This window comes from Mesoplodon densirostris, chromosome 18, assembly GCF_025265405.1.
Source record: "Mesoplodon densirostris isolate mMesDen1 chromosome 18, mMesDen1 primary haplotype, whole genome shotgun sequence".
Taxonomy (NCBI): domain Eukaryota; kingdom Metazoa; phylum Chordata; class Mammalia; order Artiodactyla; family Ziphiidae; genus Mesoplodon; species Mesoplodon densirostris.
Genome location: NC_082678.1, coordinates 50,055,591 through 50,074,310, shown reverse-complemented (window position 1 = coordinate 50,074,310; position 18,720 = coordinate 50,055,591). Strand labels below are relative to the sequence as shown.

Below are 18,720 nucleotides of genomic sequence, written 5' to 3'. Positions count from 1 at the left end.
CAGTGACCCTTGGCACTAACGCCCCGCACCTTTCTCAGGATTCCTCCCATCAGTCACTCTTTTCTTGGAATCTGGATCCTGCTCACGTTCCACTAGGACCCAAACTCAATCCTGAAGGCCACACCTTCCCGCGACCCCTAAGGCTTGAGCAAGGCCTGTAACCCCCTCCTTCCCCAGCAAAAGGCAAAATGCCAGCGGGTGGCGGTGCGCCCCAGTCCAACTGGCGTCAGGACACTGCCTCCGTTCCGGCCAGGCCTGACTCCCTCCCCACTCTCTCAGTGAATCAGGGGACCACTGCGGGACCCTCTCCGGCCGCTCGCCACCCCCAGTTCCACGAGGCGGACTACAAGCCCCATGATGCCGCGGGGCCGAGTTATAACAAGCACTGCCCAGGGCACCCACGTCCCCCTCCTCTCTCCCCCGCATCCCCGCATCCCTAGCCGACCGCTCGGGCTGAGGGCCGGGCTATGCAGCTGCGGGCGCGCGTCCCTGCGGCGGCGGCGGCGGCGTCCCTGGGGCCCTCGCCCCGTGCGCCCCCGCGCCCGCTGCGGGCGCCTGCTCCCTCGGCCGAGCAGCGTCTTTGTACGCGGGGGTGTGGGAGGCGAGGCGCGACTCCGCGCCGCGCCGCCGAGTGCCCGCGCCCTCTCCGGGCGGGTGGGGGCCTCTCCGCGCCACCCGCCGCCTCGCGAGGACGCCCGCGGCCCGCACCGCCCGCACCGTTCCGGGCGCGCCACCCCCGCCCGCCGGCGCCGCTAGCACATGCCCGAGCCGCAGCCCTGCGAGCAGGCAGCGCTGGCCCCCCGCCCCGCGGCTCCGGGCCCTGGCTCTGGCGCGGTCCCTCCTCCCGGGCCGGGCGCCGCGGCCCCGGCATGAGGAGCGGGCGATGATCCCCGCCAACGCCTCCGCCAAAAAGGGGCCCGAGGGCAAGTACCCGCTGCACTACCTCGTGTGGCACAACCGCCACCGCGAGCTGGAGAAAGAGGTCCTCGCCGGCCAGGTAAGAGCGCCGTCGGGGCGCCGCGAGGACCCCATGGCCGGGCACACCCGCCCGGCTTGGGGAGGGGGCGCGGCGCGGGCTGTCCCGCCCCCCTGGCGAGTTTGCAGCGCTTCTTTGTTCGCAGCCGCCGCTTTTGTGCTGTTGACCCGGAGAGGGTGATGGGAGCGGCCCCCGCCCGCTTCCCTCCGGCCCGGACTGGCGGCCCACACGTGCTCCGGACCCTCCCAGATTGGGGTAGGGGACGCCGTGCCCCTCCTCCGCGGGGGCAGTGAGGGCTGCGGGGAGGGGCTGCCGGCTCCATCTGTGTTCCACGCGGTAGGAGAGTCCGCCCCACTCAGCTCGGCAGCAACACCTCCCGCGTTAGTGTGCGGAGGTGGGCAAGGCCTGCGTAGGGAGTGGGTCACGGGTCAAGGATCAAAGAGGCTGTGACACTCCCAGATATTCCAGCCCCACCCAGTGCCCTCTACCCTCACGATGAGCGCTTATCTGTTTGCTCCGACTGGGCAGAGCCCCTGGATCCCTCAGACCCGGCTCAGGAGTGGGGAGTAAAGAGACCTTCTTGGGTTTAGCCCTGAAGGGCCTTGTCCAGGTGCTGAAAGGCGCTCTCCTGCCCTCTGGTGCTGGGGCCTGGCTTCTAGGCGCTGAGGAAGCGAGGGGCCCTTTGGCCCCTGGCAAGATTTGAGAGTTTGCACACAGAGCAGGCTACCAGGTTCCTCTAGTCAGTGAGAATGGGTGGGTCAGCCAGCTTTGGCTGGGCGGTGGCCTCCAAGAAGATAAGGTAAGGGATGGGGCCTCCTGGCTGTTCTATAGGCCCAGGGCAGGCAGGCAGGCAGGCACAGGTCACAAATAGTTCCCAACTCTGCCGTTGGCCTTCAGACACAGGTAGGCACTCGTGGCCTGGACGACTAACCCTCCAGGGTGGGGAGGCAGGAGCGAGAGCTGGGCCCAGCCTGCCCTGGTTTGTCTCCAGTTGAGGCCTGCAGACTTGGCCTAGATCTGAGATCCTGGGGCCATGGGCTGGGAGTGGTTTGCTAAGGCATTGCCCCTTTGGGAATATGCCTTTTGAGGGCCACTTCCTGAGTCACAGGAAGTTCAGTTTAAGGAGCTGTCTGCTTCCCAAGGGAAGAGTGAGGTGGAGAGCAGGACATCCCCAGATGGTCAGCAAAGTGAGGGTCAGAGTGTGTCTCTGAATTCCACCACTGAGCCCTCAGACCAGTGCAGCACCCAGCTCTGCATAGCAGTCCCAGGAAGTGTTGGGGTGACCTGAGCCTCCATCTCTGGTCGGGGTGTCCACTTTCATTCTACCTCTGCTTCCACAAGGATGCTCCAGGTTGCTCCTCAGACCACGTCTCTGTTTATCCATCATAAAGGAAGTGGTTTGCAGCCACTGGTAAAGGAAGCGAGGTCAGAGTGGTGGATCCTGTGGGACAAAGATGACCAAACCAGGCACAGCCCATGCCCTCCAGGAAACCCTGTTCTGGTGAAGCAAGTGTGAACAGGGAAGTAGTGTGATGTGCAGGGTGCTAACAGTCCAGCCTCTTCTGGCTCTTCTCTGCTTTCCTCCCCTTGAGGGCAAGAGAAGACAAGCCTCTGATAGAGGTTACAGCTGGAGGGATTTAAGTATGATCTGAGAAGAACTTCCCAATGGGATGGTTGACGGTTGGTCGAAGAATTTTTAGGCAGATAGCTAGTGGCTGAATGTCCAGAACACCTCAGTCACACTCCCTTGCCCAAGGGGTGGGTGGTCCTTTTCTTGCAGAGATTGGAGAGAGGCAGAATGCCTTAGAAGAAAAGGCTTTTTCACCCAGGCCTCTCTGATTGACAGTCCTCAGGTCAGCAGTCATCTTCCTGGGGTGAGGCTGGATGGGGAGCACTGGAACCCGCTGCAGGTAGGGGTGGTTTGGACCACTGAGTGTGTTCCTCTTTGCTCCCCTCAGGCTGCCACAGAAACCAGGGACCAGGTTCACCCCATCCCCACCCACTCATCCCCTCACCCTGGTGAGTTTTTGTCTTCCTGAAACGGATACTGCCTGCCCTGATCCAGGCCAGGGAGAATATAGGGCACTGGTTGATATTAAACCCTTCTTCAACCATAAGGGAGTCAGGGGTGCCAAGAAGGGGAATGCCGGTCAGTCTGGGTGGGAGAGCCCCCTGGCTGTATTTCGACTCCAGGACTGACCCAGAGTGATGCTTGCATCCAGATGTGCACTGCTCAGTCCCCAGGGCCTCAGACTCCCAGGGAGAACTGAGGATGCCCACCCCAGCCATTTTCTGCAGGTGATGGGTCTGGGGGCAGCCACTTAACATCCTAATGAAACCCTGTAGACACCAGGCATCTCATCTGGGGGTCCCTGGTCTCTGGTCCTTCTGGCACCCACCGTCACAGAAAACAGCTGCGTTTTCCTCAAACACACAGCAGCTGGGTTTCCCTGGTCTTCACTCGTCATAGCTGCCTCTTCTTCACCCCAAGAAAGCCCCGCAGACGCCCCCCCGTGGGCAGGCTGGGCAATGCTGGCCAAGGACGAGGGGGATGGCACAGCAGGCTTCTGAGCAGGTTCATGGGGCCTGGACGCAGGGAGGGGCGGGGAGATGGGAGGTGCTCAGCGGGTGTTTTTTGGTGAAGGGAAGGGTCCATGATCACCCCTAGCCAATACCCAGCAATACAATGGTTGCTGGGTGCCCTGCTTCCTGCCACACACCTGCTCTGCCAGGTTGGGAGGGGGCAGGGTGTTGTAGGGTAGTGGATGTGCCAGTTCCCCCTTGGCTGGCACGAGGCCTGAGGTCCAGACAGCTGGGCATGGCCTTGGTTCTGGAGTCATGCGTCCCTGGTGTTCCCTGGGGGTGGGAGGTGGAGGTTAGACTGAATAGCTCCCTGTGGGAGGGCCAAGGAGAGCAGGATTCTTCCCAGGTAACAGGCACTCTGGAGGGGGCTGGACTGTGGTCCTAGAGAAACATTTTCTTTTTTCCGGCGGCGGCTGCCTCCACCATGGTCCTCCTTCCTGCTTTCCCCGGTTCATCCTTCTAACCTAGAGGCAGGTGAGATGGGATCGTGGGGCCCCTGGATACTCAGACAGAGGCTGCCTCGCCCAAAGTACCTGTTGTGTCCAGGAGCACCTGTGATCCCTTCTCCTCGCAAAGTAGGCAGTCCTGGGTATGGGCTGTCACCACAGCTGATGAGTTGGGAAGCTCAGGAGAGGGAGCCACAAACCCTAGAAACCAAATATCAATGTGTCTGGGATGAGGGGGAGGGGCTGTGTGGGGCAGGATGGAGGGGGTGGGCGGAGGGCGTGGGCGGAGGGGGAGTCAGCAGGTGCCACCCCCACTGGCCCAACTCCACTTGGGGAAGCATCTTGCTTCCCTCCCCCCGTTGAGTGAGCTCAGGCCTGCCTGGTGGGACAGCAGAGGAGCAGTGGCCATACCAGACTCTGGCTGTCTTCCCTGGGGCTGGGGGATGGAGCGGGGCAAGGAAAGGAGACGCAAGCTGAGCAGGCTCTGGGCCCCAGGCTCTGGGCCCCTCACCTTACTTCTCCAGCACCTGTGTTTAGTCTATACATTTGGTATGTTCTTATAAGATTTCACCTAACAAAAGGACTCTGCTAATGCTACACAACTTTGAAAAATACCCTGCTAGTGCATGTGGGTTCAAGGAGTGTGCATGTGCAAATGCGCTGGCAAATACGTGTGTTACATGAGTAGAGGCCTGCAGGCCAGAGGGCAGCTGGGCACACATGTGCTTGTACACTTAGGGATGCACATGTACAGTGAGTGTGGATGCAGGAGTAAGAGTGTGTGTCCTTATGGTACCTGTACAAGTGTGTGTGTGTGTGTGTGTGTGCGTGCAGGCAGGTGCCTGAGTGGAAGCAGGGAGACTCTGCCCAGGGAGCCCCAGCTCCTAAGCTCGAAAGACCCCTGCTTTTGGCTCCAGCTGAGGCCAGCTGGGGTGCAGAGTTTCCATTCTCTTGGTGGGGAGGGCTGGCTATTGGGTTTCATGGGAAACCTTTTCATTCCAGCAATTAAATAGCAGCAGGCCTTTGCCGAGGAAATTAATGAATTCTCCCACCTGGGCCCCCAGCAAGGTGCCTCTTCCCCTGCAGGCCCAGCTTTGGACGGGTGAGGGGGAACTTCTTTGGGGCTCGGCTGGCAGTATGCAGGGCTGATGTTGGCCCTGGAAGACAGTGGTGCCTTGGGGACTCTGGGGAGTTGGGAGAGCTCCTGTGGAGTGGGGGCAGGGAGGGCACCCCTGCCCGGCAGGCAGTGCCAGCCTCTCTGTGGAGCCTGGAGCTGGGGCACCTGAGGGGGAAGGAGGCGGGTGGCATCTGGAGCCCCGGGCCCAGGCCCTGCTGGCTCCCTGGGGCCTTGATAGCAGCAGCAGCATCTGGGGCAGGGCCGGTGGGAGGCATGGGTGGCTGGGCTGCGGCCCTATGGGAAGGCCTCTTCCTGACACCCTCCATGACCCAGCCAGCTCAGGGTCTATGGATCCTGCATCACCCCCACCCCAGGACTCAGGACCCCACCCAGGTCGGACCCTGAGGGGCCCAGCTCAACCCGTAAGAGGCTCCCCTCCCCTCTGGGGAGCTCATGTAGAGGAGCAGCAGGGGGGCCACTCACAGGGGCCAGGCACAGTTTTGGGGGTTTTTTTGAGGCTCCCAGTATATTTAAAAATGAAGAAATGCCAACACAGGGTTATAAAAATTATATAAATCTGAATTATTTTAAATGTTTTATTTTTGACAAAGGAGTTCCCACTCATGTTTAAAATATTTAACTGTTGCTAGAAGGTAGCAGCCCTCACTACTTTCCCACTCCTCTCAGGCACAACCACTTTGAACTCTTTAGGCTGTTTTGGTATTTGCCTCCATAATTATAAGCACTATACCTCTACAAGTATTTACTGGTTAATCAATTTTACACTTTACTGCCTTGCCTTCCTTCCCCATGTCCCTTAAAAAGTCATCTATGCATTTGTTTAATAAATATTTATTAAGCACCAGTTATGTGCCAGATGCTGTCCAGAGACTGGGGATGTAGCACTGAACAAGATAGACTGTCCCTCTGTGGGGCTTACAGTCTAGGAGAGGGAGACAATGAAAAAATAACTAAGCAGTTTAATGTTGGCAGAGAACTAGAGCAGGATAAGGGACAATAGACAGATAAATAGCAACTGACATTTGAGATGGGTTGTCAGGACCAGCCTTTCTAAGGAGGTGACATTTGAGCGGTGGCCTGAATGAAGTGAGAGAAGCAGCTTTGTGGCTGCTAGTACCCAGGAGAAGATGGTTCCGGAGAAGGCTGATATGCAGGAGTGGAGCTTGGAGAGATGGGAGAGCATGTGAGTTCAAAGAGACATCCAGGATTCTTTTCTCAACTGGATGGGAAGCCATGGAGAGATTTTGAGCTAAGGGGCGTCAGGATCTGAGGAATATTTCACAGGATGACAGCACCTATGATGGGCCCTGTGAAGAACAGACCTAAGGAACCAAGAGTGGGCGGAATTAGGTGACAGATGGGGTGGCCACGACCAGGAGGGTAGCCTGAAGGTGGTGAAAACTAAGATGACTTTGGATCTATTTTGAAGGTAGAGCCTGTAAGGTCAAATTTTACTGATGGACTAGATATGGAAGGTGAGAGAAAAAGAAGAGATAAAAACAGTCCTAATGTTTCTTACCTGGAAAGGGGGTGAACTGAGGTGCTGTTTACTGTGATGGGAGAACTGGGGCAGGTGAAGCTGTCCAGGTATGGCTGGCATAAAGAAAGCAATGGAGGGCTTCCCTGGTGGTGCAGTGGTTGAGAATCTGCCTGCTAATGCAGGGGACATGGGTTCGAGCCCTGGTCTGGGAAGATCCCACATGCTGCGGAGCAACTAGGCCCATGAGCCACAACTACTGAGCCTGCGGATCTGGAGCCTGTGCTCCGCAACAAGAGAGGCCGCGATAGTCAGAGGCCCGCGCACCGCGATGAGGAGTGGCCCCCACTTGCCACAAGTAGAGAAAGCCCTCGCACAAAAACGAAGACCCAACACAGCCAAAAATAAATTAATTAAAGTACCCTTAATTTAAAAAAAAAAAAAAAGCAAGGGAAGGAAGTCACAGGTCAGAATGTCCCATTTTGTTTCATGAATTCAATTTCCTTTTCATATTTTTCTCAGGGTGTAAATTACTGTCCCCCCCCCCCCGCCCGCCAAATTTTTTTTTCTTCTGTTTCCTGCATTGACAGTTGTTTCCTCTGGGTTTTTAGCATCTATTTGCATGTTTTGGTATCTTTCATGTTGGCAGCTTTCCTCAAGTGTCCAGTCACCCTCGGCTCTTGGGGCATATTTAAGGATGGGGGTGTGGAGCTTATTAACAAATGGGTGCTGCTCTAAGATGATTGGCCTGCTTATTGTTAGGATCCCCAAATTTCTGTACCCAGAGGTCTGTGGTGCCTCTAGTTTCTGCAAGAAAGAATTCTCCAGTCTCCTGCTAGGGATAGGATGGAGCAGTGTTATGTGCAGTCTGGCTGCCAGGGGTTCAGGACTTGAGGCAGGGAAGGGACTGGGCTTTCACTGTTCACCAGTTTTCAGTCCCATGACCTCATCCTCAGACCAATGTCCGAGTTTAGTACATCTGAAGCTCCATTTCTATAAAGAATAAACCCTTGGCATCCTGTGGAGACGAAGGGGGGCATCTCCCAGCTTTACAAGATTGGGGAGGGGGTTCTGAATTTTAACCAGACCCCCCTGTATTCAGTCCTGAGCCTTTCTCCCACCCCTGCTGTTCCCACTGCCTGCATGTTTTACACCTGTCAAGGGTGCTAAGGGGGGAATCTAGCTTGCTAACCACTGGGGTTTCCCTCTGTGAATGCTTGGGTTCTAGTACCTTCTGTTCCCTTAAGTCAATTGTGATGCCCCAGCCACTTTCTTGTGGGTTTTAAATATTTTATTGGCATTCTTATACTTGCTCACACATTTACTTTTATTTTTTTAATGTGGTTGTGCCAGGTCTTAGTTGCGGCAGGTGGCGGGTTCCTTAGTTGCAGCAGGCAGGCTCCTTAGTTGCAGCATGCAAACTCTTAGTTGCAGCATGCATATGGGATCTAGCTCCCTGACCAGGGATCGAAGCTGGGCCCCCTGCACTGGGAGCGCAGAGTCTTAACCACTGCACCACGAGGGAAGTCCATCACACATTTACCTTTTGAGGCAATCTTCAGTCCTTTGTATAGATCTAAGTTTCCATCTGGTATCATTTTCCTTCTACTTGAATAACTTCATTTAACATTTCTTGCATGTCTTCTGGTGATAAATTCTCTTAGCTCTTGTTTGTCCATAAAAGTCTTTATTCCCCCATTTCATTTTTTTTTTTTTTTTTTTTTTTTTGTGGTACGCGGGCCTCTCACTGTTGTGGCCTCTCCCGCTGCGGGGCACAGGCTCCAGACACGCAGGCTCAGCGGCCATGGCTGACGGACCCAGCCACTCCGCGACACGTGGGATCTTCCCCAACCAGGGGACGAACCCATGTCCCCTGCATCGGCAGGCGGACTCTCAACCACTGCGCCACCAGGGAAGCCCCCCCCATTTCATTTTTGAAGTATATTTTTCACAGGATATAGAATTCTAGGTTGACAGTTTTTCCCCCAGCACTTCAAAGATTTCATTCTGTTGTCTTCTAGCTTGCATGGTTACTGATGAAAAGTATGTAGTATTTCCTACATTTGTCCTTACATACATAGCGTGTCTCAATTCTCAAAATGCTTTCCACAACACTGTAAATCAACTACACTCAAATAAAAATTTTTTTAAAATGCTTTTAAGATTTTCTTTTTATCGTTAGTTTTCAGCATTTGATTATGATGGGCCTTGGCATAGGTTTTTTGGTGTTTTTCTTCCTTGGGATTCATTGAGTTCCTTGGTTCTGTGGATTTATCATTGTATTAGTTTCCGCAACGAATTACCACAGACTGGGTGGGTTAAAACAACAAAAATTTATTCTCTCATCATTTTAGAAGCCCAGATTCAAGGTATCAGCTCCACTCCTTCCCAAGTCTCTAGGGGAGAGAGACTCCTTCCTTGTCTCTTCAAGCTTCTGGCGGCTCCAAGCATTCCTTGGCTTGTGGTTGCATAGCTTCAGTCTCTGCCTGCATCTTCACATGGAACTTCTCTGTGTGTGTGTTTTATAAACTGGATTTAGGGCCTACCTGGATAATTCAGGCTGATCTCATTTTAAGATCCTTAACTTAATTATGTCTGCAAAGACCCTTTTTCCAAATAAGGTCACATTCACAGGTTCTAGCAGTTAAGACGTAGACTATATTTTGTGGGGGCACCACCATTCAACTTACTACAGTAGTTTTTTTAAAATCAAATTTGGAAATTTTTTGGCTATTTCTTTAAATTTGTCTTATGCCTCCACTTCCTTATCCTATCCTGTGGACTCCAATTATACATATGTTAGAATGCCTTATAGTGTCTCACAGATTGCTGAGGCTGTTTGAATGTTTTTCGATACTTTTTTTCTCCTCTGTTCTTCAGTTTGTACAGTTCTGTTGCTGTATCTTTAAATTCACTGATTTTCTTTTTATTCTGTAGTGTCTAGTCTACTGTTAATTCTATCCAGTGAAAATTTCATTTCAGATATTGTACTTTTTATCTCCCATTTCTTTCCCTGTGAATGTTGTGTTTTTCTTTAAACTTTTGAGCATATCGAGCCATTCATCTTTGTTTCTATTAAATGATTTTTCTCGTGATTATGGGTTTTATATTTTCCTACTTCTGTGCATGTCTAGTCTTTTTTAACTGGATGTTGGACATTGTAAATGTTGCGATGTTAAGCACTGGGATATTGTTGTCTTCCTTTAGAGAGCGTTAGACTTTGTTCTGGCAGCCTAAGTTAAGTTACTTGCAAATCAGTTTGATCTTTTGGAGCTTATTTTTTATCTTTATTAGATTAGGTCTGGGTGAGCCTTTTCTCTTGGGATAGGATTCCTACTCCTAAGGTATAACCCTTCTTGGGTCTCTTGAATACCCTGGGTGATCAACAAAGACTCTCTACTCTAGCAGGTTGGAGCTTGAATGTCTCCCTGCCATGGGTGAGCTGAGAATTTACCAGCCTATTGTTCCTTTTCTGCCTGGTTTTGTTGAGTTTCACTCTACACATGTGAAGTTTAGTATTCAGCAAAGATTCAAAGGGACCATATGCAGATTTCTGGAGTGTTTTTTTTTTTTTTTCCACATAGCTCACTTCTTCCTGGAACTCTGCCCTGCAACTTCTAGCTACCTCAGCCTCCCTGAACTCCTCTCTCCTTAACTCGTCAGCAAGACTACCATGCTCTGCTGGGGATTACCCTACCTGAATTGCTGTCTGGAATATTCCTCCAAGTAGAAACTTAGGCAATCATAGAGCCCACCTTGTTTGTTTCTCTTACTTCAGGGATCACAGTCCTGGACTAATTGTTGCCTAATGTTTGAAAACAATTATTTCATGTATTTTGAAGCAATAGTTTTCTCTGTTTGGTCGGAGGGTAATATCAGTTATCTCATCATATTGGAGTAGAAGCCTTTTCCTGGCATTTTAATCAAGTTTTGGAGAGGAGAAAAGGAGTTACATACATGTGGTCAGTTCACATATTTAAGCAGGAGTCCTAGTCTCCTGAAATATATCTAAATATTTATGTTTAACAAACATATGCTTTTATCATGCAACAAAAATCTCATGTAGAGAGTCTGCCTGCTAATGCAGGGGACACGGGTTCGAGCCCTGGTCTGGGAGGATCCCACATGCCGCGGAGCAACTAGGCCCGTGAGCCATAACTACTGAGCCTGCGCATCTGGAGCCTGTGCTCCGCAACAAGAGAGGCCGCAATAGTGAGAGGCCCGTGCACCGCGATGAAGAGTGGCCCCCACTTGCCACAAGTAGAGAAAGCCCTTGCACAGAAACGAAGACCCAACACAGCAAAAATAAATAAATTAATAAATAAACGCCTTCCCCCAAATCTTCTAAAAAGAAAAAAAAAATCTCATGTAATATAATCGTGTTATTCACAAAACAATAATAGTATTTATAAAAAATGTTAATACATAGTGTCCCATAGGCACAGGACATGGGTTTGAAGTTATACCATGAACATATTCTTTCATTCTTATCAATGTATTACTCCAACTGTTTGCTAAACCTCTCAGGGATAATGTCAATGATCTAAATTGGTGGCCCTTCCTGAAGGTGTGGTCTTTTTTTTGGGGGGGTGGGGTGGTATGCGGGCCTCTCACTGTTGTGGCCTCTCCCGTTGCGGAGCACAGGCTCCGGACGCACAGGCCCAGCGGCCGTGGCTCACGGGCCCAGCCTCTCCGCAGCATGTGGGATCTTCCCAGACCAGGGCACGAACCCGTGTCCCCTGTATCAGCAGGCAGACTCTCAACCACTGTGCCACCAGGGAAGCCCTGAAGGTGTGGTCTTGGACCCCTAGGATAGGTCCTGTCTCAGGTGCCCTCCCTGGCCAAGAGTCTTTCTAGACCACACTTCGGGCCCAGGCTTACTCTTCACAGGCAGACTACTGGGCCTTGGAAGAGTGAACCCAGTCAGGGCACCTAGGTGGACAGGAAAGGAAGTCCTTCCCTTTCTCAGAGTTACTTCCCACCCTCTCCTGCTAGCCCCTTTCCCCTCACCTGACCCCAGCTCATTGTGTCTATTTTTTCCAGTGCCTTCTGAGATGGGCAAGCCAGGACAGCTAGGTGTTTGCTGCCTGCCTAGAGGCTGTTAGGCTTAGATGGGCTACCTCAGAAGTGACCAGGGCGACCTCTTCACCTCTTCCAGGTGGACATCGAGCAGCTGGATCCCCGTGGGCGGACTCCCCTGCACTTGGCCACCACCCTGGGGCACCTCGAGTGTGCCCGCGTGCTCCTGGCACACGGCGCAGATGTGGGCAGGGAGAATCGCAGCGGCTGGACAGGTGGGCACCCCTACTCACCCCTACCCCACAGCCTGGGTCTCCCGGCATCATATCCTCACCTCTGATTGGTTGAAGGGAGCCCCAGGCAGGGTCCTGCCGTGTGACATTGCCTCTTGCCCACACCCCGCCCCCAGTGCTTCAGGAAGCTGTGAGTACCCGGGACCTGGAGCTGGTGCAGCTGGTGCTGCGGTACCGGGACTACCAGCGGGTGGTGAAGCGGCTGGCAGGCATCCCTGTGCTCCTGGAGAAGCTGCGCAAGGTGAGGGCCAGCCTCTCAGCCTCCCCACCACGGTCTTTGAACACTATCTCTAGCGCAGGCTTAGCCACTCTCCTCTTCATCCTCCAGGCCCAGGACTTCTACGTGGAGATGAAATGGGAGTTCACTAGCTGGGGTAAGAGGGGCTGACGGGGGCCTCTCTGGGCACTCTCCCACCTCAGGGCTTCTGCACTTGCTGCTTCCCTGCCTAGAGCACTCTTCCCATCGCTCTCCCATGGCTCCTCTCTCCTCTTAGCTCTCAGCTCATTGCTACCTCTTCCTGAGGCCTTTCCTCAATGCCTCTATTGATTCCGTTATTATTTCCTTTACTTTGTAATGACTGGCTCATTTGTTTGTTACTTGTCACCCCTTACTAGAAGGTGAGCTCCAAGAGGGCAGGGGTCCTGTCTTGTTCAATGTTGTATCCCCAGTGCCTGGCACATAGTAGGTGTTTAATAAATATTTGTTGGAAGACTAGATGAAAGGTTGAGTGAGTGAATTAAATGGTGGATACTAGGGACTTGGTGGTGGCTGAGTCATGCCTGTCCCCAGCCTCAGGTTGTTCATTTCTGAGTGACTGTGGTCTACATTTGTTGGGGGGAACTGGGGCAGGGGCTGCTCTCCCACCGGTTCCCTTACCCGTTCCCAGCCACACTCCTGACCCTGACCCCCATGCTCTGAGGTGGCCGAGGGTGGTGGGCCAGATAAACTGAAGCCACCTCTGACCTTCTCTTCAACCTAGTGCCCCTGGTGTCCAAGATCTGCCCCAGTGACACCTACAAAGTGTGGAAGAGTGGGCAGAACCTTCGGGTAGACACCACGCTTCTGGGCTTTGACCACATGACGTGGCAGCGAGGGAACCGCAGCTTTGTCTTCAGGGGCCAAGGTCAGGCAGGCGGGATATGGGGCAGGGTGGGGAGCCTGGGGACAGCCCCCTGAGACCCCTGACCCCCTGTGCTATTCTGCGGCTGGCAGACACGAGCGCCGTGGTCATGGAGATTGACCACGACCGCCGGGTGGTGTACACAGAGACCCTGGCTCTGGCTGGGCAGGACCGTGAGCTACTGCTGGCTGCTGCCCAGCCCACTGAGGAGCAGGTGCTGAGCCGGCTCACCGCACCCGTCGTCACCACGCAGCTCGACACCAAGAACATCTCCTTTGAGAGGTGAGTGGGCATGGCCTCGGAAGCCTGGAGCCAGCCCGGTGGATGCCCCCTCACCGAGACCACGCTGCTTCCCTAGGAACAAGACCGGCATCCTGGGCTGGCGCAGCGAGAAGACCGAGATGGTGAATGGGTATGAAGCCAAGGTGAGGTCATAGCTCCCGGGTGCCAGCCCCACCACACTCTTGCCTATAGCGAGCTGGGCAGGGGTTTCCTGACCATGCTTTCTCGGCCTTGGAGGTGCAGAGGCTATGCAGCGTGGAGGCAAGGTCATGAGACTAAGAGGCAACTGATGAGAATGGCCGGCATTTATTGAGCACCGAATATTATGTTCATGCTCAAGGCTCTGTTCTGACATTTTAAATGTATGTACTTGTATGTATGTATGTGTGTCTATGTACACATGCACACATGTCTATGTATATACGTGTGTATGTCTCACACACACACACACTCATTTAATCCTCACGACAACCCTTTCGGGTAGATGCTATTATTATTCCCATTTTACAGAGGTTTATCGAGCCCTTTCCACCGTTTCCCATTTAATCTTCACAACTCTACGAAGTAGGGAACTGGCCCATTTTAGGATGAGGAAGCAGGGGCTTGGAGTGACTAAGTGGCCAGTACAAGGTTGCCCAGAGCCAAGCTTCAGACCCAGCTGGCTGACTCCAAAGCCAGGCCTTTACCCCTAAGAAGACTGTTGTGGGGCACCCCCAGCAGTCACTCTGGGACCCCCATATCACCCATGTGGGGCCATGTGGTGAAGGGTCTAACCAATGCAAGTTTCTGTGTCATTGTTGTTTCCTCCTGGAAGCCTTCCCTGGTTCACAGGCTGGGTTATGGCCTCTGGTTTTTGTTCCCACAGTCCTGTGCTCTCCCCATTAGAGCATGTATCACACTGCGTTATTACTGTCCATTGTCTTCTTGATTGTGAGCCTCAAGAGGGCAAGGATCGTGTCTGGCCATGCTTGTTCACCACTGTATCCCTGACGGCTGCCTCAGTGCCTGGCTTATAAAGCCTCCTCACAAAATGTTGAATGAATAAGAGAACTGAATGAATAACTTCATATAATTACTTGCCCAAAGGCCTGGAGATTGGAGCTGACAGCACCCCCCTCCCCTGACCGTTCCTTGTAGGAAGTGTTCATAACGCCCTTAGGGGCAGGGTAGGGGTCCCAAAGCTGTCTGTGAGTCCTTTCCTCATCTGTCCCCAGGTATATGGGGCATCCAATGTGGAGCTCATCACCCGGACACGGACAGAGCATCTTTCAGAACAGCACAAGGGCAAGGTCAAAGGTAATGAGGCAGAGGTGGATGGGGGCGTGGGGGGAGGAACCAGCCCCACTCAAGCGCCTCCATCAGTATTTCCTCTGACATCCCAGCAAGAGCCAGGATAGTTTATTCAGTCAAATAGGTTTCAATTCAAGTGCTAAATCCTAGTGATTGGTAGTGGTTGCCTAGAGTGCTGTTAAGATTCTAAGGCAACATTTGGGCTCAACAGGAAGGAATGCTACAATTGATTACTAATATCTGCATTGGATTTGGGGCAGGGGGGAATGTCATGTACGCTGTTTGTTGGCCATTCTAGTCTAGTGGGACACACCCTAGGCAGAAGGACAGGGGCCCTGCCACTGATGCTCTGTGCCCACTGATACTACGACTGACTCTCTAGGCACCAGTTAGTCTGTCTAAAGTGGATAGACATAATTCCCACCTCACAAGAGAACAAAATGAAGTTAACGTGGATGCACCTGAAGGAAAACACATACACATGCATACCCCAAAACACTTCTGGAAGTTTCTCCTGAGCCCCAGGCCTACTTTTATTCCAGCTGTGCTTATGGTGGTCCTGCCCCTGCCCCTTGGAGTCCTCAGTCACCTTCAGGTGAAGGTGCCGGGGTGTGTGGTGGGGGTGAGCAATCCTCCCTCCCCCCAGGGACCAGCCTCCTCCCTGGGTCTTGGGTGCTGTCACTTCTGAGGACTGCAGTGTCCTCTGAAATGCCATATTTCTTGCAGGCTGTAAGACACCTCTGCAGTCCTTCCTGGGAATTGCTGAGCAGCATGGGGGCCCCCAAAATGGGGTGAGTGTGTGTAAGGGGTACCCCTCCGTGGAAGGGTGTGCATGGGGATCAGGAGGAAGTCTGGGAGGCACCCTGTGGGGAACTCCTTTCTTTCCACAATGCCCAAGGCCCTGTCAGCTCCACAGTGGCGGGGGAACAGATCCGGGGCTTGTAATACCAAGTGGCTGGCCTGGCCTCAGGGACTGAGAAGGGCTCATAAGCCCCTCCCTGTGTGGTACAGACCCTGATCACTCAGACTCTGAGCCAAGCCAACCCCACTGCCATCACCGCAGAAGAGTACTTCAATCCCAACTTTGAGCTTGGCAACCGTGACATGGGCCGACCCATGGAACTGACCACCAAGACACAGAAGTGAGGTCCCATGGTGGTGCTGGGGAAGGGTGGGCAGGGCTGGGAGGCCATGGCTTCTACAGTGTCCCTCACCCCTTGGGATCTGGGGCACAGGTTCAAGGCCAAGCTGTGGCTGTGTGAGGAGCATCCCCTGTCCCTGTGTGAGCAGGTGGCCCCCATCATTGACCTCATGGCCGTCAGCAATGCACTCTTTGCCAAGCTCCGGGATTTCATTACCCTGCGCCTGCCTCCGGGATTCCCTGTCAAGATTGGTGAGGCTCCACCCCCATTTCCCTTGAGCAGCAATTGGGAGGATGGGGCTTAGAGGAGGTAAAGAGTGGGTACCTAAGGTGTGAGGGAGTGGGTGGTGGCGCCTGATGGTTTCTGCATCCTCAGAAATCCCGATTTTCCACATCCTCAACGCCCGCATCACCTTCGGGAACCTCAATGGCTGCGATGAGCCGGTGCCGTTGGTGCGAGGCAGCCCCAGCAGCGAGACCCCTTCCCCAGGCAGTGACTCCTCCAGTGTCAGCAGCTCCAGTTCCACAAGTGAGACCCTGTCCCGCCCTGAGCCCGCCCTCACTTCCCCTCCCCACCGAGCACTTCCCCGGGAGTGGCCGGGAGGGGAGGTCTGGTCCACTCTGACCCACAGCCCGGCGCCCCCAGCCTCGTGCCGCGGCTGCGAGATCTCCCCCGCGTTGTTCGAGGCCCCACGCGGCTACAGCGTGCTGGGCGGCCAGCGAGAGGCCGCCACCCGCGACGACGATGACGACCTGCTGCAGTTCGCCATCCAGCAGAGCCTGCTTGAGGCGGGCAGTGAGTATGACCAGGTGTGTCCCCGCGGCCGCACGGGGCCACTGGACTGCAGTGCCGCCACAGCTAACTGGCTCACCCCCGCCTCCGCCCAGGTCACCATCTGGGAGGCGCTAACCAACAGCAAACCGGGCACTCACCCCATGTCCTACGAGGGTCGCCGACAGGACAGGTCAGTGCCCGCCCGTCCTGAGAGGGTTTGGAGACGCCTATTCCCCCACCTCCCATACACGTGCACAGAGAACACCAGGGCCCTATCACGGTGCGTATGAACACTGCCGCATGAGCACCCCTCTTGGCCCAGAGGAACCGTGGTACCGTCATCAGGGACCCTACTGGTTTCAAGATGGCGTCTACCACCACCACCTGTTCCTGACTCAGGGGTGGGTGCGCAGTACTCCACACGCGGCCTTAGAGCCTTCACAGACCCTCGCCAGACAGAATGTCGGGGCTGGGGTTCTAGAAGACTGGGAGGATGGGCTTTGCAGGACCTGGGACCACCTCCTACCGGGTGGGAGGGAGCCAGGGAGGCTTCTACCTCCACTGGAGGGTGTTGAGGCCTGCGCTGTCCCGGGGCCTCCACACCGTCTCCCGTCCCGCATACGGGCAGATGCGCCCGGAGCCCTCGACGTATCTTACCTGCCTCCAGGAGCGCTCCGCCTACGCCGCAGCGCCAGTCCACAACCCCCGCGGGCTTGGCGTCCGTCCCCAGCCCTCGGCCCAGCCCGCGCCCAGGCCAAGGCGGCCACGTGTTCCGGAGCTACGATGAACAGCTGCGGCTGGCCATGGAGCTGTCTGCGCAGGAGCAGGAGGAGCGGCGGCGGCGCGCGCGCCAGGAGGAGGAGGAGCTGGAGCGCATCCTGCGGCTCTCTCTGACTGAGCAGTAGCGCCCACTGCCGGGCCCCTTGGCCACGCCCCGCGGGACCCGCCCCGGAGCGAGAGTCGCCCCTCCTGCGCGCTCTCCGAGCTGAGTCCGGAGACACGAACCGCCGCCTCGGGGGCGTAGCGGCGCACCCGGCACCAGATGGGGAGGGGTTCGGCCCGACCGTGGGGTACCTTCCTGGAGGCAGCTGGCACGGCCCGGCTCCCCTGCTTTGCTGTATCCTGACCCCACCCCACTCCCCTGGGCTCTGACCGGTCCAAGGGCGGAGCCAAGCCGTTTGAGGGGGAGACGGTCCTTAGAGGAGCACTGTCTCCATCCCTTGCTCCTTCTGGCCGGTCCTCCTTTCTGCTCACTGACCCCACTCCAGGACACTGCCCGTGAAGCCTTTGCATCTCCGCTCTTCACCCCCGGGGCGCAGCTGAGCTCCCCACGTGCTGTGTGGCTGCTTCGTCCTAGACACAAACCAGCACGTCAAGGGCCCAGCTCCTCCCCGACCCCGGCATTTCAGCGTCAAGTGCACTTAGCGGGGTGCCCGGCTCCCCCAGCCCCCACACCCCTCCCGGGTCTCAGGGTGGTCCCAGCTTCTCTTTGGGTGACCACAGAGGTTGGAGTCCCCATCCCCAAGGCACGTTTTTGTGAGCAGGGAGGGTGCCCAAGGTGGCCCCAGGTCTGGGCAAGGCCTGGCTCCCTCGTGGTGTCTTGGCGAATGGGGGGGCATAGTGGGCGTGGGGCAAACACCAGACTGGACACAGGGGTTGCCCAGGGCCCTGGCACCACCATCCATCCCTTCCCACCAGCTGCTGCTAGCCCTCTGTGGTTGTGCATCCTACTTTCCCCCCACCCAGGGGCTGACTCCAAAACCCTTCATCCAATGGTGCTAACCCCCGGCTCTCCCCTGCCCCACCCCACCACCCAGAGAAGCACAGACCCCGCCAGGGGCAGGGGCCCGCTGCACACCCTTGTCTGGGTTCTCTCGGACTGGCCTTCCTGGCTCAGCCAGTGAGGCTTGGAAGGGACACGAAAGCGATGGAAGAAAACAACAAAGGGAAGCTGTTCCTCTCACCCTCTTCCCTGATGCCAGGGGCACCAGACTGATTCTGAGGCACAAATAAAAGAGGCTTCAAACCCGAGGCTTTTCCTACCTGCCTTTACTGGGGAAGAACGCCCATCTGTGGGTTGAGGGTTCCTTCTGAACCTCAGTGTGGGGAGGGCTCTGAAGTAAGGATGTCTGGTGGGTCCTGAGCCAAGCGTTGCATTTGTCAGGGCCCCCAGGAGTCT

The 18,720-nt window shown here is 55.2% G+C and overlaps 1 protein-coding gene across 5 annotated transcripts; it reads left to right on the top strand.

Annotated features, from left to right (window-relative positions):
• The first annotated feature begins 710 nt into the window (after nt 1-710).
• On the top strand, nt 711-18,572 carry ANKRD13B (ankyrin repeat domain 13B). 5 transcript variants are annotated; one of them, XM_060080377.1, is made up of 16 exons: nt 1,151-1,231; nt 2,935-2,995; nt 11,779-11,914; nt 12,049-12,173; nt 12,261-12,306; nt 12,913-13,056; nt 13,146-13,335; nt 13,412-13,478; nt 14,550-14,631; nt 15,352-15,416; nt 15,637-15,767; nt 15,861-16,018; nt 16,143-16,295; nt 16,413-16,576; nt 16,655-16,821; nt 17,209-18,572. In XM_060080377.1, the coding sequence occupies exons 5-16, from the start codon at nt 12,282-12,284 to the stop codon at nt 17,444-17,446; spliced, it is 1,584 nt and encodes a 527-aa protein (XP_059936360.1). In that variant the 5' UTR covers nt 1,151-1,231; nt 2,935-2,995; nt 11,779-11,914; nt 12,049-12,173; nt 12,261-12,281; the 3' UTR covers nt 17,447-18,572. The 5 variants fall into 5 exon arrangements, with proteins under 5 accessions (XP_059936358.1, XP_059936359.1, XP_059936357.1 ...); XM_060080375.1 differs by lacking the exons at nt 1,151-1,231; nt 2,935-2,995 and adding an exon at nt 711-997 and having other exon boundaries at nt 13,200-13,335; XM_060080376.1 differs by lacking the exons at nt 1,151-1,231; nt 2,935-2,995 and adding an exon at nt 711-997 and having other exon boundaries at nt 16,655-16,731.
• The last annotated feature ends 148 nt before the right edge of the window (nt 18,573-18,720 follow it).